General features: G+C 45.3%; 1 protein-coding gene across 5 annotated transcripts in view; it reads left to right on the top strand.

The window, feature by feature from the left end:
• The window catches only part of MMEL1 (membrane metalloendopeptidase like 1), a 58,150-nt gene that overhangs the window by 20,411 nt on the left and 15,918 nt on the right, over positions 1–21,821 (top strand). For 4 of the 5 annotated variants that reach the window (XM_081870938.1, XM_081870939.1, XM_081870937.1 and 1 more), the window contains exons 10-23: positions 430–519; positions 1,995–2,131; positions 3,650–3,743; positions 5,829–5,957; positions 7,080–7,178; positions 8,213–8,296; positions 8,778–8,881; positions 10,282–10,340; positions 10,966–11,085; positions 13,995–14,128; positions 14,686–14,751; positions 16,493–16,588; positions 17,079–17,155; positions 18,526–20,247. In XM_081870938.1, coding sequence (XP_081727064.1) covers positions 430–519; positions 1,995–2,131; positions 3,650–3,743; positions 5,829–5,957; positions 7,080–7,178; positions 8,213–8,296; positions 8,778–8,881; positions 10,282–10,340; positions 10,966–11,085; positions 13,995–14,128; positions 14,686–14,751; positions 16,493–16,588; positions 17,079–17,155; positions 18,526–18,625 — 1,389 coding nt within the window. In that variant the 3' untranslated portion in view covers positions 18,626–20,247. Of the gene's footprint in view, positions 1–429; positions 520–1,994; positions 2,132–3,649; positions 3,744–5,828; positions 5,958–7,079; positions 7,179–8,212; positions 8,297–8,777; positions 8,882–10,281; positions 10,341–10,965; positions 11,086–13,994; positions 14,129–14,685; positions 14,752–16,492; positions 16,589–17,078; positions 17,156–18,525; positions 20,248–21,821 lie in introns of those variants that run through there. The other variant, XR_014158743.1, reaches the window with a different exon arrangement.

Below are 21,821 nucleotides of genomic sequence, written 5' to 3'. Positions count from 1 at the left end.
TATTTGGAAAGCTGAAGAGTAAATCCAAAGGGGAATGAGGACAGCAGTATATATAGTGTTATAGCCAATGTTAGTAAACTCAGATGTAGACCCATTGGGTTGTATCAAATGTAGCACTAATTTAAAGTCACATAGTGGTGTACTTGTTCCAGTGGTGAAATGCTTTGTGCCAGTGGAACACTGTGGTGCATAAGAATGCATAAGCACATTGCTGGTGACTTTGTTGTGCAATAGCCGGAGCAATGAGTTTCTGTCAGCATAACTGTCCCATTGGATTCCTCCACTGCGCAATGTGACAACTCACAAAGAGCCCTTGAGCCAATGGACAGAGAACTTCCTGGGTGTCTCATTCAAAGAGTAACTTCCGAATTATCCTTGAAATTTCCATTTTGGCACAACATGAGGGCAACTCCGATCTTTGCTTTCTAGGCTACAGTGCCCACAGAGGAAAGGCATGATGTGACTTTGCTATACAACAAAATGACTGTTTCTGAACTCCAGGAAAAGTTTGAACTAAACGTAAGTGTTTGAAGACCTGTTCCCTAATGTGCTATTGGAAGGACAATTTCAGATTCCAAAACATAAAATGTTGTTTAGTAATAGCAGTTGGGTTGGGTGAATCTGACAATGTTGGTTTCTGTCCGTTTTGGGGTTTCACGCTCTTAAGTTCAGTTCTCCACATTTCTACACTAGTTTGCAATTTTTGTGTGCCTGGAGATCTGCTCTGCAAAATTCAGAGATGTGTGAATTTCAAAGGGTGATTCTGCTTCTGTTTGCAATTTGTTTAGGAAAGTACTAATTAGGTCTATTCATCTTTACATGTGAAATGAATTGAAACCTCCCCCCGCCCCTAGTTAGCTGTAGATGAGGCCATGACTATGTTCGGAAGGAAGCCTCAGAACCTAGTCCTGCTCTGTCCAATCAAGGCACAGGCAAAATGAAGTGTACCAGTAGTAGCTTGTGGGGCAAATGGGGCTGTGTTGCTCTCCTGGCTTTCTAATGCCACGTAGCATTACCACTTCCTGAGAAGTGGAGGAGGGGCAAGGCAGTGGGGATCATGCTGTGGCTGCAATGGTGGAGCTAATCTGATCCTCCCAGGTGTGTCTGCACCTTGCTGAGCTCCCTGCTGCCTTGCTCCCCTCCCCCCAGTAAGCAACAGTGATGTTCAGCATTAGGAAGTCAGGAGAGCAACACAGCCCCACTTGCCCCATCAACTACTATTGGTGAGCTTCATTTGGCCTGTGCCTTGATTGGACCCAGAGAGCAGGCCTAGCACCGATGGGTGGACATTACAGAGAAGCAGATTTCAGCTATACATTAAGTGACTTCAGAATGGTTAGAGCTGATCAGCGATGGAACAGACTGCCTCAGAAAATGGCATGGGGATGCTCAGGCAGGGGCTGAGTGGCCACCTGTCAGGGATGCTTCAATTGCATCCTACATTACAGGTTGTGTGTGGAGCGTGAAGGGCTCAGGGAAGATGTGAGCTGTGCTCCAACAGCATCTGGGCAAGGTTGAAGAGCACTGGACCAGGGTTCCTTAGAGTACTATGAATCCTTTTCTGCATGATGATAAATACCTTTGAATGGGACATGTTGAGGAATGCATTATCTAGGGATGCTTAAGGAATCCAGTCTTTGTGATTTGATAGAAACTGAACTGGATCTCCTGAACTAGTGTATCCACCAGCTTTTGCACTTCCTGATCAAGTCCTCCCCCCCCCCCCGCGCCTTTTTTTAATACTGTCCATATATCGAGAATTAAATTCATTGAGCAAATCCCTTTGCTATGTCAATTTCGAGGAAAAACAATTTCAATAGGCCACGGAGGGATGAAAATGGAATTTCCCAATATCTTTTTTAAGGACTTGTTTTCATTTCCCCCTTCCCCCTTCCCCCACTCACTCTTACTCTTTCTCTTTCTCTTTCTCTCTCTCTCTTTCTCTCTCTCTCTCTCTCTCTCTCTCTCTCTCTCTCTCTCTCTCTCTTATCTAGGGGTTCAATTGGACACTCTTCATCCAAAATGTAATGTCTTCGGTTAACATTGAGATCAGTCCCAATGAGGAGGTGGTCGTGCACGGAACGCCATATCTCCGGGAGCTAAAAGCTGTCATCGCCAGTTATTCAGCCAGGTAGGGATGCCAGATTTCTTGGACTGAGGCAGGAGATGGGAGGGAGAAGAAGGGAGCAAATATAAAAACATAAAGAGAGAGAAAATGAAACAGTAAAAGAGAAGCAGAAAATAAAACAGAGAAACAAACAGGGAGAAGAGGAGTTGGGGAGAAATACAATTCAGTCCACATTTAGAGGTGAATTTACTTATTCTGCATTTCCCCAAGCAACACACAGATCAAAACACAGACATCTTTCAAAAATTCACACTTTTCTGAATTTTTCATTCCAGTTTTCCAGCCAGGTAATATGAACAAAAATGCATATTAGTGAAACTAACATACAAAAGTGCATTATTTTAGAGAAATTGTCTTGCAAAAAACCCCAACACTGTTATTATTGGTGAAACAAACAAGCAAAAATGCATTGTATTTATTAAGTTACATGGCTTTGCAAAAAAATGTGTATATTAGGCAAAACATTATCATCATCATTATTATTATTTATTTGCAAACTGATGTTGAAATGTGAAGACATGAACTTAAAGCTGAAAAAAGAGAAACTGAGTTAAACTAAAACCTACAGAGCATGACTGAGTAAAAGAGAAACACAGAAAGAGGGAGAGAAAATGAATAGAAAGAGACACTGTGAGTGAGTGAGTGAGTATGAGAGAGAGAGAGCGACCCATCTGCACTATACATTTAAAGCAGTATCATGGTGCTTCACAGTCAAATAATTCTGGGAGCTATAGTTCAAGTGCAATGAGAGTTGTTGGGAGACCCGTATTCTTTGAGGGAAGCCATGACTGCTTAAATTGGCATCATAATGCTTTCAGTGTATGGGTTGAAAGTGATCTCAGTGTCATTCTTTAAATGATGACATTGGACTTATTATGGCTGCAGCGCTATGTGCACAGCTCCATTAAACATTGTTGTTGTTGTTGTTTAGTTGTTTAGTCGTGTCCGACTGTTCATGACCCCATGGACCAGAGCACGCCAGGCACTCTTGTCTTCCACTGCCTCCCGCAGTTTGGTCAAACTCATGCTGGTAGCTTCGAGAACACTGACCAACCATCTTGTCCTCTGTCATCCCCTTCTCCTTGTGCCCTCAATCTTACCCAACATCAGAGGTTTTTTTCCAGGGAGTCTTCTCTTCTCATGAAGTGGCCAAAGTATTGGAGCCTCAGCTTCAGGATCTGTCCTTCCAGTGAGCACTCTGTTTGCTAAATGCTAAACATAGCATTAAACATAGCAGGACTTAATGACTGAGTAAATAGGCTGAGGACTGCATTGCAAGTTATAGCAGAGTTTATGTATTCCATATGCTTCAGAGTGTCTTTTATTGAATGATGCAGTAATGGGGGCAGTGGGGAGGAAAGAGACAATCTAACCCCTTCCTTCCTAGATGTTTATCAGTTCAAAATCACCCTGAGGGGTTTTAAATTTCAAGAGGGTTTTAGTAATTGTAGCGAGCAACCCATTTAACAATTCCTCACTTCTGCTCTTCCTGTGCCCCCCCATGTATGCATACACCCCCAGCACAATCCAGAACTATCTGGTGTGGCGCCTGGTACTCGACAGAGTCAGCGGTTTGAGCCGGCGTTTCAAGGAGGCCAGGGCAAACTACCGAAAGGTAACACTCTCCCACTTTTTACTGCTATCATTTTGGGCGGAGCCATTTACTAGTGTTATAGGTACTTTTTACTTTCTTTGGGAGGGGGGAATTTTTAGACATATGTCAAGATGGCCGCCGACCTCTGAGGCAAGGCGAGGCAGCTGCTCTCACCGTTTTACTGTTTCATTGCCCTATTTTATTGTTTTATTGTTTACTTCCTTGTTATTTCACTGGTAAGACTCTGATGGGATTTCTGCTGAGATACTAAAAAATATATACAGATTGGTGAGCATCACCACTTGCTAACCTTTTCACTCTTATAGACCAAAATGGAATTTTAACAAAATCATGGTTAACCTTTGTAATTATCCCAATTTATATATATATATATATATAAAAGGCTATCCTGAGCAGCCATGTAACTATTGCCTTATTAGTCTCCTGTTCACTATAAGCAGTGGGTTTTTTTCTTAAAAAAATGTTTAGGGGTACAGTGGTACCTCGGGTTACATACGCTTCAGGTTACATACGCTTCAGGTTACAGACTCCGCTAACCCAGAAATAGTGCCTGAACTTAGCTTCAAGATGAGAACAGAAATCGTGCTACGGCAGCAGCAGGAGGCCCCATTAGCTAAAGTGGTGCTTCAGGTTAAGAACAGTTTCAGGTTAAGAACAGACCTCCAGAACGAATTAAGTACTTAACCCGAGGTATCACTGTATTCTCATTTTGACTCAAGAAAATCACCATTTTTATAGCTCAAAGCAGGAAAAATAAATACAGGAAATGGACAAAAGTACAAAGATTCACAAAATGTTTAGGGGTATGTGTACCCCCGCGTCTCCCCCCACCCCCAAAAAGCGCTGACTGTAAGTAAACTCTACTCTAAACATTTAGAGCACTATCTATTGGATTGGATTAAAATGAATAGAATTATTGGCCCTGAACAGATCACATTTACAAAACAGAAATCAAATGCCAGAGATTGAACTGGGAACCATCTGCTTGCAAAGCACATGCTCTGCTACTGAGCTACAGCCTCTTAGTTCTGTATCTTGATGTCTTACATATTTCCTTTTGTGGCTTGTATTTATTTCACTTGTGTAGATTTATTTACCTAATAGCATTGTTTTGAGATATGCCGAGAGCATAGCGCTTCACAGTACTCAGCAATCAGCTGATTGTCAGGTATTACGCGGCCCCAATCCAAGCACTCCGCAAGCTCCAAGGATATGCTGATGAAGGCTGCTTCTTTGCCAGGATGGTTTGCTTTCAAACTATGCAGGCAAAAAAAGGGGGGGTCATCTGACATCACTGCAATGGCAGGTGGTTGATGGGTGGATGACCTGTCAAACTTGGCCCATAGCAGGTGGAAGTGATAAACATTCTGGTTCCCCAGCCAGATCTAATTCTCCCCATCACCACCACCCTGCAGGAGGGCATCAAGATAATCTAGACCAGGGGTTGTCAACCTGGTTCCTATCACCCACTAGTGGGCATTTCAGGATTCTAGGTGGACGGTAGTGGGTTCTATGGCACAAGCTGAATCCTCCTTCCATTGAGCACTGGTGGACAGTAAGGAAATTTTACCATCAAGAAAGATGCATTAGTGGGTGGTAGGTATAAAAAAGTTGACTACATGTGAATGATGTTGGAATGAAACGAAGTGGTTCTAGCAATATGATTAGAAGTTATAATATGTGAGGATAAATAATTAAGGGTAAAACAAGAGGGTATGAATTTGCTGAACAAATTTGTAAATGGAATACAAAAAAGGGAGATGCGAGGAAGTAATGAAAATAAGTTAACGAGTGGTACGATATTTGAAAGAGTGATTTTTAATTTTTCCTTTTAAATTTTGTTTTTTGTTTTTTTTTTTTTGGTCTGTTTGTGTGTTTTTGTTTTGTAAATTTCTTTTTGTAAAAACTTAATAAATATTATTAAAAATAATAATAAAAAAGTTGACTACCCCTGGGTCTAGACTGTGGTCAACCTTAGAGCAAAGAACAAGGAGCTTGTGCTGGGCAGCTAGCTGAAGGGATGTTGGGAGCAGGCCTTATGTGGTCTGGATGATGAGAGAAGTGTTGGGACTTCTTTTCTCCAAGGCACTTTATGGCATGATGCTAGAAGAAGCTCGATGGCGGGAATGCGTGAGCTACGTCAACACCAACATGGAGAATGCAGTAGGAGCTCTGTATGTTAGGGAGACTTTTGCTGGCAAGAGCAAAAGTATGGTATGTTGTTGTCTCTTGATATTCTAATTTTTCCATGTTCCTACCCCCCTCACTGTCCCAGCCACTGTGAATCATGCCTCCACCTAGGTGCGCAGCCCTATCCATAAAGCTGGTTCCGGTGTAATGTTAACTCTAGTTTAGCATTACAATAATGAGAGAAGATGAGTCCTGGACCCTCACATAGGCCTCAAGCTTGGAAGGTTTCACTGCAGTTTCTCATGGCATCAAACCCCAAAACCTAAAGCTTGATCCTGACTTGTTTGGTGAAGGAAGCCCACTTCAAACCACAGTTTATAAAGTTGTTGTTTTCCCCAAGAAACTATTGCTAGCTTTAACCTCAGTTTAGACTTTGGGGGCAATGCTAAACTGTGGTTAATGTGAAACTAGAAGTGAAAATGACTGACCTCATCATAGTCATATGAAAGTGTGAATTTCAGTGATGTCCAAACAAATCCATGGTTCTGTCTTTTGATTATGCCGTGATATAGGATGGGAACTGACACAGATACATTTCTGATAACAAAGAAACAACCTTAATGTGCCCAGCTTAGCCCACACCAACGGCACTGACTTGGGCCCCACACTGTAGGTGCCCGGCGTGCCCCACCCACACCGTAATATCATGGCACACATGTCGTGACATCATGATGCACGCTGTAGTGTCATGATGTCATAGGGCAGCGGTTCTCAACCTGTGGGTCCCCAGATGTTGTTGGACTACAACTCCCATCATCCCTAGCTAGCAAGGCCACACTGGGGACCCACAGGTTGAGAACCTCTGTCATAGGGTGCAGTGCAAGCCCCAGTGGCACAGCAGCAATTGCATCCTTCCCGTCCAAGTGTCACACTTTCTCTCTCTCCCAACTCTGTGTTCTCTTCCACCTCCCCAAATCCATGCTCTCTCTTCTCCTCCTGCCAGATATCTGCACTCTTTGCACACCTGCCCCCACATTTTGTAGGTGAACAGCCCCTCTATGGGTAATTTTTGGGGGGCTCAGGCATCCAGAGCCCCGGGCAGATGGGGCCTATGGCCCACACCTGATTGATCTTCACTTGGAGCTCTACATTCTGTTATTGTAAATGGCATGAGAATTATACCTCCCCGATCTATTTTTGCCTCAGGTCCGAGACCTCATTGAGAAAATTCGTGAAGTGTTTATCGAGACACTGGATGAATTACAGTGGATGGATGAAGCATCGAAAGGGAAAGCTCGGGAGAAGGTCAGAAGAAATGTGTGTCTAAGAATAGTTTTCACTGATGAAATTTGACACGATTATTTTTTCATATTTAAGAAGATAACAAATATATCAGACGTTCATATATCTTATGAAGACCATTTCTCTGTCCCTCTCAAATATGAAGCAATGGAGAATTTCCATACAAGATGCAGAATAGGGGTGAGCAAGCCCAGGCCAGGGCGGTGAATGTGGCCCTCCATACACCTCTATCTGGCCCCCCAAACTCTCCACAGATAGCATCCCCTCGCCAACCACACACCCCTTTCCCAGGCCACACCCCTCACCATCGTTTATTGCATCCTCCTTGAGTGCTTTGCCTTTCTGGGATACATCCTTGAACTCTGATGATGCTTTTACAGAGGAGGGAGTGGTGTGAGTCCACTTAGAAATTAGCCTACAGCACAAAGGGGGAAAATTGTACGTGTTGCTCAGCTCACTTTGCCTCTGACCCTGCCCACCACTGACTTGTTGTCTCCAAAGGGTTCCCCACAAGGCCATGTGACCCTCTGGTTGAAAAAGAGGGGGAAGCGGGTATACAGTAAGTTGCATTTCAGCTATGCAAAAATCAGAGGTTTCTATACATGTTTGTTCCAGAGGATTATCTCTGTTCAAAGACAGGCAAAAGCACTTGAGAAGGATGGGGAACAGGACCAGTGCAAAGCCTGTCCTGAACAGGAGGCATGGCCTAGGGTGATGTCCAAGGGCCAGATGGAGAGGCCTGGAGGGCCAGATTTGGGCCCCCAGTCCTGAGGTTATCTCCCACCCCCAGTTTGCACCTTCATTAAGAAATAAATATTGGTGCGCTTTGGATCTTCTGAAGTATTGTAACCTGCCTCACCCATGGCAAACAGTAGTGTAAAATAAATATTGTGGTGTTTTTAAAAAATAAATGAATGAGAAAGGTTGGAAAATTGTATACAGACACTGTAAAATAAAATAAACAAACCCAGTAGATGGGTATGATACTGCCTGGACCTGGAGAAAGTGAGGGTTTGGTTTCTGCTGTCTTCTTCTAGGTGACTGCAATTAGAGAGCAGATAGGTTACCCGGACTACATTCTCGAAGGTCAGAATGAAAAGCTAGATCGGGAATACACAAATGTAAGTGTGAAGGCGATACCTGGACATTTCCATTAAGGACAGTTTTAGGATTGTAGCCAGTTGCTAGTCCTACTCACAGTAGACCCAATGACTTTAAGGGATATGATCAAATTGGGTTTATTAATTTCGTTGGGTCTTCCCTGAGTAGAACTTAGAATCATTGAATTATAGCATTGGAATTGACCACAAGTCATCTAGCCCAACCCCGTGCAATGCAGCAACCTTTTGCCCAACATGGGACTTGAACCCACAACACTGACAAAAGTCTCATGCTGTATTGACTGAGCTATCCCTTCATTGGATGCAACCTTTTGTCTATAATTACTGGTAGACATGCTTTATAAAATAATTATTTTTATACAATCACTCTCCCTTGGGTTTTCCTATGTAACTGGGCATTGATGTCTACTTGGTAACGCGGCAACAACTCAGCAAAAGGACCTTCAAGACAAATGCTTGTATTATTATTATTTTTTTACAGCTGAACTTCAGTGAGCATGAGTACTTTCAAAACATCCTGCAAAACCTCCAACATGGAGCTCAGAAAAGCCTGAGGAAGCTCCGGGAGAAGGTTGACCAAGACCTGTGTGTATCTCTATGGATTGCATAATGTCTTGCAACAGGACAGGGGAAGCACTTTCAGCCTGGGGGCCACAAGCCTTTCTGGGCAACAATCCAGGGGCCGCATGCTAGTGGGTGAATGGGGAGAGAAGCAAAAGTGGGCAGAACAACAAGTGTAAATTCTTTTTTTTTTTTTAATAAATTTATTAGTTTTCATCCAGTTATACATTTTATATCGAATACAACATATTATACCTGTTTTGAACTTCCTTCAGCGCCTCTGACATCATTCATATTTATACCTTTAGTACACATTCCCTTTTTCCATATTGCCATTATTCCTCCTTATTCCATTTTTTTTTTATAAACAATACTTATTTGTATTTTTACAGTGCCTCTTGAAATCCCACTAACGTTGTGTTTATAACAAGTGTAAATTCTACCTTTGTAGAATAGGCTGGGCTCTGCACATTCTCTCTGTCCTGCCTTCAGCCAGGCAAGAAGCATTTTCAGAGACCCAGGTCACATTCCAGCCAGACAAAAACATTCAAAAGAGGGTGAAGATCAGGGAGAGTAAAGGGGGGAGCCCCAGGGGTCAGACAGAAAGGCCTTGAGGGCCACATTTATTCATTTTGCCAAGATAATATGAGTATTTAGGGAGCAGAAGGCATCTATAGGGGAGACTCAGCAGCTCAGCAGCTCTTAAACCTCCAGTGCCTGCTGATTTTCCCCTATAAACCAGACTTTGGGGCAGAGATCCAGGGCCTCACTCAGCAGAATGAAGAGAGAAACCCAAAATGAGTGAAGCAATTCACATTTCCATCAAACGAGAGGGTGTGTGTAAGATCATGAAGTCCAAAATCTGAAACTAGGCCATAGAGCATCAACTTTGTGATCAGAAGGTCCAAGGTCCCAGGTAGGGATGGGAAAGACTCCCTGTCTAAAACTCTGGAGAGCTGCTGCCAGTCAGTGTACACAATACTGAGTTAGATAGACCAATGGTCTAACTCTGTATGAGAGTTTACTATGAACCTAACTGCACCACTGCTATGGGGTGGGACATGATTTGCTTAACATGAAGGGGAATCAGAGGGTGGTTGGCCCCCTCAAACTTTTTGCCCCAAATCCAAACATTGTTTCAGAATCTTGATGAAAATGAAATGATGGGGGAAGCTTGCAGATAAGAAATATTAAAGAATTCCCTGCCCTCTAATGCTTCTATGACATTTACCTAATGAGGGTCAGCACAGAGTTCAGAAGCTCAATCTTCCAATAATAGGATATTTCTACTGCTTTATGTTAGCAACTGTCCCATTGTTGTGATGGGGCCCCTCCTCTGTTTGTGTGGGTGTTTTCCTCCTTGCATCATGCTACACGAGTTAGCACTGATCCTGACAACGGCTTTCATCGCCGATCTCTTTCAGATGGTTAATTGGTGCTGCTGTGGTCAATGCCTTCTACTCCCCTAACCGGAACCAAATTGGTAAGTCCCAAAATATTCCAACAGATTTAGGTGGCAACCCTGAACATGCCTACTCAAAGTAAACCAGTGGGACTTACTCCGAGGTAAGTTAGCAGTGAAAAATGCATATTTTAGTGACGAATCAAAAGAAAAAAAAATGCATTTCAATAGCTTTGCAGGAAAGTTGATATTAGGCAAAATGGCATGCAAAGAAGAAATTCAGACTGAAATGGTGCTGGATTTTCCTGATAACTTTTTTTGGGTGGTGGTGGGGAACCCCACAAACGTGCGTGGAAATGTGGAGAACTGAACTTTCAAGTGGGACAATAAGAAACTGAAAGTGAGATTCACCCCTCCCTGGTGCACGCCTGTAGACCATGTGATACTCTTGGCAATGGAACACACTTGCTGGGCAGGGATATGTGGGACTAGGAAGACCCATAGGGAGCCAAGTTGCTCAGGGCTTTAAATGCTGAAAGAAGAACCTTGAACTGCACCCAGCAGCATGCCAGCAGCCAATGTAGCTTCCACAGCAGAGGCTTAGCATCCAGGAAATCCATGCAGTTCCTCAGTCACCCTCAAAATCTATTACACTGAATTATCTTCCATTGCCATCATAATTTCCTTTGTCATCTAATTTCTGTAGTATTCCCAGCCGGGATCCTGCAGCCTCCCTTTTTCAGCAAGCACCAGCCGCAAGCCCTCAACTTTGGAGGTATTGGGATGGTAATCGGACATGAAATCACTCATGGGTTTGATGACAATGGTAAGGCAAGTCAGCAGAACAGCTTGATCTGCCCCTTCCCTGGTAGCTCGCTGGGTTGGGAAGAAAAAGCAGGGAGAAAGGGGGTTCAGAAACAGAGAGAGAAGTGGGTGTCAACAAAAGAGAGGGGAGAAAGTCGTAGGGATGTTTGGAGAAAGAGAGAGAAGGGGTGTTAGCAGTGCTATTTTTCTAGAAAAAGAGGTGCCAGAGCTCACAACGAACCCTTGTTGCGTGGCGAGTTTTCCCCCCAGTGGAAATAATGACACATGACACAATTATTAAGGTTAATGGGCTTAAATAAGGCACAACTTTATTGGTTACAGGTGATGAGCGGTATTGGCTTAGGCATTGGTCCTAACCAACTATATCCAACTTCAGCCCGTCGCTTGAAGGCCAGGAAGGGTTAACCACCAGTAGGGGGGGTCCTGCTGATGCACATCAACTAGGAACTCCCCCAGGGTCACCAATTTGGGGTGTGCCTTAGGCCCTCACCTCCATAGGCTTCGGACAGGGCCATGCCCCCCGGAATCCTTTATCGGACTACCCTTCAATATACGGGGCAGGTGATGGCGTTACCTCCCCTCTTCCATCTACAGAGCAATACCAATGCCTAACCGCCAATACCAAGTAAATTGTGGCAATTTGTAGGCGAAAACCAAGTGGCTGGTGCCAATTTGCTAAGTGGAAAAATTCCTACCAGGCCCCTCAACAGCAACCAACCAAGGTCCATAGCAAGGTCAAAGAACGAAAACCTTATAGGGCGGGAGGGTGGGAAAAGTAGGAACAGCTGGCAGGCGGCAAAGAGGGAACTCCCTGGCCACGTCCTGGTTTAAATAGGGTAGGCCACACCCCCAGAGCCAGCCGATTGGCTGGCCAGGAGGTGACATGGCCGGGAATCCTCCCAATCATGCGGTGGAGCCGTGAAACCCGCAACTCCACCTCCTCCGAAGGGCAGAAGTGGCTTTCTCTTAGAACGGCAATGGCGCCCACCTGAGAGGTGCCGGAACTGAGCTCTGGCTGCAAAAAAAAAAAAAAAAAAAAGCCCTGGGAGTTAGAAAGAGTGAGGGAGAAGCATGGGAGTGTAGGGGGGAGAGAGAGAGAGAGAGAGAGAGAGAGAGAGAGAGAGAGAGCGCATGGTGGGTTGGAGAAAGAGAGAAATAAAACCCTAGGGGTGTCAGAGAGAGGCGTGTCTTAGCAAGCCTATCCAGTCAAATAGCTTAGTTCTCTTTCTCAAGTTTGGCAGATTTTGATATGTGTTTTGTTGGGGATATATATATATATATATATATATATATATATATATATATATGCTTTCGTAGATTTTCACGGGTACAGGAATGCAGGTTTTGGTGTCCTCGGGTGTCTTCCCGTGTAAAAGTTGGGGTGTCTAGGCGACGTTTCGACGAGGTCTCACTCGTCATCTTCAGGCTGGTGCTTTCGGCTTCTTGTTACTGGAACAGAGCAGGATCTCAGTGTTTGAGTTCCTATAAATACTGTAGAGGGGGTGTGGTGTATAGCCTCCAATGTTCTGGGCAGAGAGGAAGTTCCCAGGCTAGTGTGCCTTTTCTTCTTTTGTTCCTTAATTACTTGAGAGATATCTTGAGTGATTTCTTGAGTGATATCCTGAGTACCACTTAGGTGGGTCATTAGGTGTGGATTAGTTGTTAAAGTCTTTGTGTCTTGACCTCTTGAACTTTGTGAAGAGTTTTCCTGAGAAGATGGCTGTACTGTACTTAGTTGTGCTCTGGCTTGGCTTCGTGTATAGGGGCGAGCTGTGGTTTTGTGGCTTGTGTCAGCCAGATCTGTGTAGGGATTGCAGGGGGGTGCAGCATCCGGAGGTGCCACCATGGATTGGCTACTGGATGGTGTCTGTAATTCATCTGTGGAGAGGGTCTGGGTTTGGGTCTGGTGTGGTTGATTGGTGTTGGCGTTCTGTGTGCCTCTGGATCTGGTGTCAGTTTTTGTGGGGAGGGCTAATTTCCAGATGTCTGGCAAGCGGGATGTGTCGTCACAACATGAACAAGCGTGACGACACATCCCGCTTGCCAGACATCTGGAAATTAGCCCTCCCCACAAAAACTGACACCAGATCCAGAGGCACACAGAACGCCAACACCAATCAACCACACCAGACCCAAACCCAGACCCTCTCCACAGATGAATTACAGACACCATCCAGTAGCCAATCCATGGTGGCACCTCCGGATGCTGCACCCCCCTGCAATCCCTACACAGATCTGGCTGACACAAGCCACAAAACCACAGCTCGCCCCTATACACGAAGCCAAGCCAGAGCACAACTAAGTACAGTACAGCCATCTTCTCAGGAAAACTCTTCACAAAGTTCAAGAGGTCAAGACACAAAGACTTTAACAACTAATCCACACCTAATGACCCACCTAAGTGGTACTCAGGATATCACTCAAGAAATCACTCAAGATATCTCTCAAGTAATTAAGGAACAAAAGAAGAAAAGGCACACTAGCCTGGGAACTTCCTCTCTGCCCAGAACATTGGAGGCTATACACCACACCCCCTCTACAGTATTTATAGGAACTCAAACACTGAGATCCTGCTCTGTTCCAGTAACAAGAAGCCGAAAGCACCAGCCTGAAGATGACGAGTGAGACCTCGTCGAAACGTCGCCTAGACACCCCAACTTTTACACGGGAAGACACCCGAGGACACCAAAACATATATATATATATATATATATATCTGCTGTGGATTTTAGCTGTGTTTCATATATAATTTTAGAACTTAGAACTCTTTTTGTAAGTGGTCTACAAATACTGTATTTCCACATAAATAAAAAGGAGGTGGCCCTGCCTACCATCTCTGGCCTAGGGCCCCTGTGTTGTGATGTGGGTCCCTACCAGGTTGCTCATTTCTTTCTCCTCCTCCCCAAACAGGCAGGAATTTCGACAAAGAGGGCAACATGTTTGACTGGTGGAGCAACTTCTCTGCCACCCACTTCAAGGAGCAGTCGCGCTGCATGATCTACCAGTATGGCAACTACACCTGGGAGCTGGCAGGGGGACAAAATGTGAGTTGGGGCCATGGAAGCACTGTCCCACCAACCTCAGTATGCCCCCAATCAGCCCCCACCTTCATACCTTCTTACTTATGATGAGTCTAGGGGGTGCCTATGCCTGTTGCCTTCCTTCTTCTCAGTCTCCGTGTTGCCCCTGCAGAACTCGGCAGAGGAGGAGGATGGGGGCAAAACTAGAATTAGCTGGCTCTGACTCTGGCGCCACCTGCTGGTGGGCTCCCTGCTTTCTGCCCTACCAGTTCCAGTGGGCAGCCACCAAAGGCTCCGCTTCCTAGCCCATCGTTCATTAAGACCAGATTGATGAGTATCTGGGGGAGGCCCTTTTTTGTGGGTGTGCCATGTATTGTGGAATTCTCTCCACAGGGAAATCCACAAAGTTAAGAGTTGCCCTGCGGGGGGGGGGGGCAGTGAGCACATCTGAAATTTTGAGGAAGTGCCACGGTCACCCGTCACAAAATGGCTGCTCTGTAGTGCAATGATTTCAAAAGTTCAAAATTATTTCGAGCTATAATACAACCGTATGTGGAACTGAGGAGCATTTGTTGTCATAGGTCAGTGGAATCAACACACTGGGAGAAAACATTGCCGATAATGGAGGCGTCCGTCAGGCCTACAAGGTGATTTGAAACTGTTGTGTGTTTTCACTGAGAGGTTCTGCAAGATTACTTATTCACGGCTGGAAACTGGGGGTTGAATTTTCTGCTTCTGGGTTGTATATTATTATAGTTTTTGATGATGAGAATAGTGGGTGAGATTCTCCTAAGACGTCCCGTCAGCACAATGATTTCTGCATGTGCAATGGGGCTTTTGCTCCCTCTCTTCCCCCTTCACACACCCCACACCTCCCAAAATTCACTTGGGGGAGCAGGAGAACACCCAGAACAGCACACAGGGAGGAAGAGAGCAGATTGTTCTGCCTGACAAGCTGAAATGCTTGACCAGATGAAACTTTGTCAGAGTGTGACATTGGCTTCCACCCAATGTACTGTAGCCAACTGAGTTTGCTCAGAGTAGAACCCTAGTAGTATTTTATTAATTGCCTTCTACACCAAGATTTCCCAGACTTGGGTTTCCAAGTTGTTTTTGGACTGCAGTTCCCATCATCCCCAGACACTGGTCCTTCTAGCTAGGGATGATGGGAGTTGTTCTACCTACACCATCGTCTCAATATGACATCCAATAAAAACAGCCAAAGAAGCTTTTAAACAAAAGGCTGGGGGTGGGAGGAAGCCAATTCATGTCAAGCAAAACTAAAACAATACACAATAGCCACTCATAGCAAAAGTCCATTTATCTCACCGGGAAAACTTGTTGGGACAAAAATGTCCTCACTTGTTTCTGGAAAGTGCAGATATAGTGGATGCTGTTTTACAGAACTGAAAGCCCTGCTCTGAGTTACTATGGAGTGGGCTTCTGAGATCTTCAGAATTTGTAGGAGAAACTCCACTGACTGCCCTACAACAGGTGGATTTCGTATTTAGCAATTAGGGCATCTTGAGGCGGCAATCTGTTTTGTGAGAATAACAGGGGTGGGATAAGAGTTCATTTTTACTATTAGCCAGAGGTGGTGTAGTGGTAAGAGTATCAGGTCCAGGGCCCAGATGACCAGGGTTCAAATCCCCACTCGGCCATGAAGCTCTCTGAGTGACCTTGGGCCAGTCGCAGTATCCAGCCCAACCTCCCTCGCAGGGTTGGTTGTTGTGAGGATAAATATAGGAGTGGGGTAGAGGCCCATGTGCCTCACCATAAGCTCCTTGGAATAATTTTGTTGTTTAGTTGTTTAGTCATGTCCGACTCTTTGTGACCCCATGGACCAGAGCATGCCAGGCACTCCAGTCTTCCACTGCCTCCTGCAAACTCACGCTGGTAGCTTTGAGAACACTCTCCAACCATCTCATCCTCTGTTGTCCCCTTCTCCTTGTGCCCTCCATCTTTCCCAGCATCAGGGTCTTTTCCAGGGAGTCTTCTCTTCTCATGAGGTGGCCAAAGTATTGGAGCCTCAGCTTCACGATCTGTCCTTCCAGTGAGCACTCAGGGCCGATTTCCTTCAGAATGGAGAGGTTTGATCTTCTTGCAATCCATGGGACTCTCAAGAGTCTCCTCCAGCACCATAATTCAAAAGCATCAATTCTTCGCGATCAGCCTTCCTTATGGTCCAGCTCTCACTTCCATACATCACTACTGGGAAAACCATAGCTTTAACCCTTGGAGTAATAGTGGGATATAAATGTAACAAGTGGAATGGTGGAGGATATTGTGTTTTTCAAGCTACTCATTTAGGTATTATTATTATTACTACTACTACTACTACTACTACTATTATTATTATTATTATTATTATTATTATTATTATTACAGGCCTATTTGAAATGGGTGGCAAAAGAAGGACAGGAACCAAGATTGCCTGGGCTTGATCTAACCCACAACCAGCTCTTCTTCCTCAATTTTGCACAGGTGTTTTTGGTCACGGGAAAGGAGACTATTTATTTGGAAGCAGGGAAGAGGACTTATTTAATGTATTGTTATGCATTTGTCTGGCTTGTACGCTTTCTTCTTCTGAACCACAGCAGCTCTCTTAATGTGGGAGAGGTATTGGTCAGAAGCTCAAAAAGTGAATGAGATTTAATACCCTGAGGTTGGTGTGCCTGGCCCCTTCTTCCTGCGAGGAATCCCTCTAAATATGCTGCGAGGGGTGGGAGCGAAATCCACAGCAAATATGCCTTCCAAAAAAATTGTGGCATTTGAAGCTACTGTGCTCACCTCATGTCTATTTGCATCAACTATCCTGCTGCTTTGCAGACCCAGAGCTGTAGTTGCACCCAAACCATGGGTTGTAATATTCATTGTTCAGCTGTCTCAAGCTTTGGGATTTTGAATGGTTTTATGTGGGTATTCCGAGGCTTTCTAGACTCAGTTACAATCAAATTCATTGTCCATCTCCCAGGTATGGTGCGGTTCCTACAGGCCAGAATACGCCAGCCAGTCTATTAAGACTGATGTCCACAGTCCACTGAAATACAGGTAAAGCCCCCATGTAGCCTTCTCCTACCTTCTGCTCACTCACAGACTGCCGCTGATCCAGTGGACCAGTTCACTACCTTTGCAATACTGCCAGCTTTCCATTTCTCTGCACCCGTTCTCACCAACAGCTCCCTCTTTCCCTGCTTCACCAGGATTCTCAGCAGGGGAAATGAACAATTGGAATGTTCATAAGCATTCCGTAGCAGCGTAGCAGCTGCACCAGTGTCATTCCTCTGGAGCCGAGCACACTCAGCCAAAAAAGCAAGAATGGTTGCCAAAACTCTTGTTTACTTTCTATTGCGAGGTGTCATTTTGCCAGGTTTATTACAATCCATTGCTTGTCAGATTGCAGCCACAGAGTTACAATTCCCAGCATAGTTTTGCAATTGATCCCGCTTCCCGGGAAATTTTGGGTGGGGAATAGGGATCTCCAAGCAACTCAGCACCCTTAGCAAACTGTAGCCCACAGGATTATTTGTGGGAAGCCATGACCGTAGGAAGTGAGAAAAGAGTGCCTTAAATGTCTGATGTGGCTGACCAGACACATTGTGAGGGGTGATTGTGCTCAGGCACACAGTGTATGGAGAGGGGGAGTTTAAGGCTTCCTTCCCTAGAAGCAGTTTTAGTGAAAATCCACCCTCCCCAGGCAGCAATTAGCATCCTGATAAAGTTTGCCAAAAGGGATGCATGTGGCGCTGTGGGTTAAACCACAGAGCCTAGGGCTTGCCGATCAGAAGGTCGGCGGTTCGAATCCCCGCGACGGGGTGAGCTCCTGTTGCTCGGTCCCTGCTCCTGCCAACCTAGCAGTTTGAAAGCACATCAAAGTGCAAGTAGATAAATAGGTACCGCTTTGGCAGGAAGGTAAACAGCATTTCCGTGCACTGCTCTGGTTCGCCAGAAGTGGCTTAGTCATGCTGGCCACATGACCTGGAAGCTGTACGCTGGCTCCCTCGGCCAATAAAGCGAGATGAGCATTGCAACCCCAGAGTCTGCCACAACTGGACCTAATGGTCAGGGGCCCCTTTACCTTTAATTTTTGCCAAGGGGAGCATTATTACCTTCACCAAGGGGGCAGGGGAATGAATTCTGTCACTATTGCGATCCTTCACATGTTTGCTCTGGCGTACATGACAATCGCCCCCAACCACTGTTTAATTTTAGAAAAACTCACCACGTAATTAATGTCATGTGCAATCAAAGCCGTAAGTGGCTGGTCAATTAGTGGTGAAGCTGCCATAAGGAAAGATCACTCAACCACTCCAAGTTCTATGCATTTTGTAAAAGAAAAGGCCCTCCTGTGGTTCTCACCTAATCCCACACATTCCTTTCCAACCCTCAGCTTCTTTCCCTCTTCTATTCTTCCCTCCTAGGGTGATGGGCTCCTTGCAAAACTTTGAAGCCTTTTCTGAAGTGTTTCACTGCAAAAAGGGCACCGCCATGCACCCCGCTGAGAAATGCCGGATCTGGTAGCCAAAGGACTTGGCCTCTACAGTCAGACCTCCGTTGTCCGAATTTGTTCGCCAATGACGTGCCTGGTGGTCTATTTTGTCTCTTCCCCTTGCCTGCTCCAGTTCAATCACAGCCACGGTTTATGGTGCAACTATCGCAGCAATGGTGGGTCAAGCTACAGTTGTGAGTGCGGTGATTCAAAGTGGACTAAGCACTAGTATTTTGACATGCCACCTGTGCTGCTTCAGGAAAGAAAGAAAAAAAGACTCTCTCAAGACATTGACTGTTATTAAGACACATCAGGGTTCAAAAGATTAGCTACTTCAGAACAAAAGACAGTTCTATTTTTCAGCAAGGAGTATTACTTTTAATATGTCTTATGCCTTTTGGAAGTTTGGCAAAGTATCATTGAGGCTCCCTCACCCCATGCTGCTACTGTGTTCATCTTTGTCTGAGGATGGGATCGATCCACCAGCCCCTCCTAGCTGAACAATCTCATTTCATTCCCAATGAATGCTGCTTTTTGCACACAGCCTTGCTCTCAATCAGACAAGTATGCATATAAGTCATAGAATTATGGGGATGTATCCCTGAGACCATCAAGTCCAACCTCCTTACACAAGACAGAATCTGCTGTGCAGAATGCGATTCCAGCATCCCTGACAGATTCCCTGCTTTAGTACCTCCAGTAAAAAATAATCGTAGCATTGTAGGGGGTTGGACCAGATGACCCTCAGGGCTCACTCCAACTGTACGATCCTGTGATTTTCTGCAGCAGTCACTTCCACTGTTGATAGCCTGTTAAACCTGAGACCATCTGCCTATAAAGTAGATGCTCTACCACTGCGCTGCAGCTCATTAACTTCATGGTGCTAGCCAGCCATGTCCTCTTTCAGGTACTCCATTCCACCCCCCTTATCAATTTCTTTTCCTTTCTTCCTATTTTCCTCTCTCTCTGATCCCCAAACCTGCTCAGCCCTCATTGGGATGGGAGATTTTTTTCAGCATGTGTGAGGGAGGGTTGCATCCATTAGGTTCCCCCATACACACACACACACACACACACACACACACACTATTTCTGCAAACCATGAGTTTCAAGCATGCCAAGACCTCCTCCTCAGTGGCCCCATTTTGTTTTTTTATATACATTTTTATTAATTTTTTAACATATCAGTTCCAACAGTCATACAACATATCTTCACATCTTATACAATATTTTTGACTTCCGTCAACACCTCTGATGATTTTCCATTCTCAGTGACCCCATTTTGAGCTGCAATCCTGCTGGCACTCAGCAACGGAGTTTGCCAATAGGGGGACTGCTTGCACAACAAGCCTCCTGGCAATTCTACATGCCTTTTTTTCCCCCAGCCAGGAGGGGTGGTGGGGGTTAGGGTGTGCTACCCATGCAAGTCCAACCAAAACAGCTGGAGAGACTGCACAGCAGCAGGGGAGGTGCTGGGGACCGTCCATACCCTCTACCCAACAGTAGATTGAATGGCTCAGTACGCTGCCATGAAATTCCCCGCAGCTTGCATTGTGATGACCTCTTGTGAAAGGTAGCAACATGTCTTGGCTTTCATATGGTGAACTGTCTCTTCAGCCTGTCAGCTTTTGCTGTAAAGTGATGCTAAAATCCATTGGTTCCCTGGCACATCTTTTCTTTTAAATACTTTCCACTGGCTTATTGGAATACAGAAACTCCACGTCGTCCAGAGGACTGGGTAAGATTGAAGGCCCAGCAGCACAAATGCAACACGCCATATCTTTCTAGAGCATGGTCTGCACCAATTTGCAGCAGGCCTCTGAGGTTACAGATGAGGGGACAGGGTGGTCTTTCCTAGCCCTACCAAGAGATGCTAGGGATTGAACCTGGGACTTTTTACAGGCAGAGTAGGTCCTCTACCACCTGCTGCATGCAGCCCCCAACCCAAACAAATGCCTAAGGAATGAACACCCCATTTTCACAAAGCCAGTTGTAACTATTATAGAACCATAGAATTCTTGAGTTGGAAGGGCCCCTAGTCCAAAGCCCTGTAATGTAGGTGGACATCTAACTTAGATTTTAAAACCTCCAATGAAGGTGAGTCATCCACCACCTTCCAAGGCAGTCCATTCCACTGTCAAAGAGCTCTTACCACCAGAAAGTTCTTCCTAATGTTTATTTGGGATCTCCTTCCTTGTCACTTGGATCCATTGTTTTGTATTCCATCCTCTGGAGCAGGAGAAAATAAGCTTGCTCCATCTTCCACATGGCAACCCTTCAGCTACTTGTAGATGGTGATTATATCACATTTCCTCTTCTCCAGGCAAAACATACCCATCTGAAGCATACACAGCCTTAGTGAGCACAAGGAGGCGTATTTCCCAACACTCACTGTATTCCTCTTCCCCCGTAGCTTGTACTTACAGAGGAAGCTGCCTTATCCTGTGTCGGACCATTGGGTCCATCAAGCTCAGCACTATCCCCACCGATGGCCAGCAGCTCTCCAGGGTTTGGGACATTCCCAGCCCTACCTCGAGATGGTGCGGATTGAACCTAGGACCTTTCTGCACACAAAGCAGATCCTCTACCACTGAGCTGTGGCCCTCTCCCATAGAAGCACTCCACACATTCTAATTTGCAGTCTGCAGAGAAGATTGCAATGTCTGACGAGCCTGGCCAACAACTTCTTCAAACCTCCTCAGGCAGAAGTTGGAGGGGAAACCCCTTGAAAGATTGCTGGCCCATTTGTAGTATACAAGCAAGAGATCAAATCAGGGGTGGGGCAGCTGTAGACCCTCCGCATGTTGCTAGACTACAACATCCATCATCCCTGCCCATCCTCTGGCTGGGGCTGATGGGAATGCAAGTCCAACAACATATGGTAGAGACAACCAAAGACTCCATATCCCAGTGTTAGAGACTCAAATTATTATTTTTAACAACAAAAGGGCTGCTCTTGTTTCTTTTCTCAATTCGGATGCACAGAAAATGGGGGGCAGATGTGGGAAGAGAGAGAGAGAACCAGGAATGGATTTGCATGTGTGTTCCCTTAGGGAAGGAAGATCTCTCAGGAGCAGTGGTGGGATGCCATGTTGCACAAGTCCACCAATTGTCCCCAAAAATGACAGAGTCAAATTGGAAGCTCCACATCAAGTGCACATCATGTGTTGAGGAGATGGACACCACAGGACATCATGCTTCCCTGCACCTGAAAGCAGCTGATTAACC

The sequence above is a fragment of the Podarcis erhardii genome, assembly GCF_964252035.2.
Source record: "Podarcis erhardii genome assembly, chromosome: 7".
In the NCBI taxonomy this organism is placed as follows: Eukaryota; Metazoa; Chordata; class Lepidosauria; order Squamata; family Lacertidae; genus Podarcis; species Podarcis erhardii.
The sequence above is the reverse complement of the archived record's forward strand: the minus strand, read 5'-3'. Positions and strand labels throughout refer to the sequence as shown.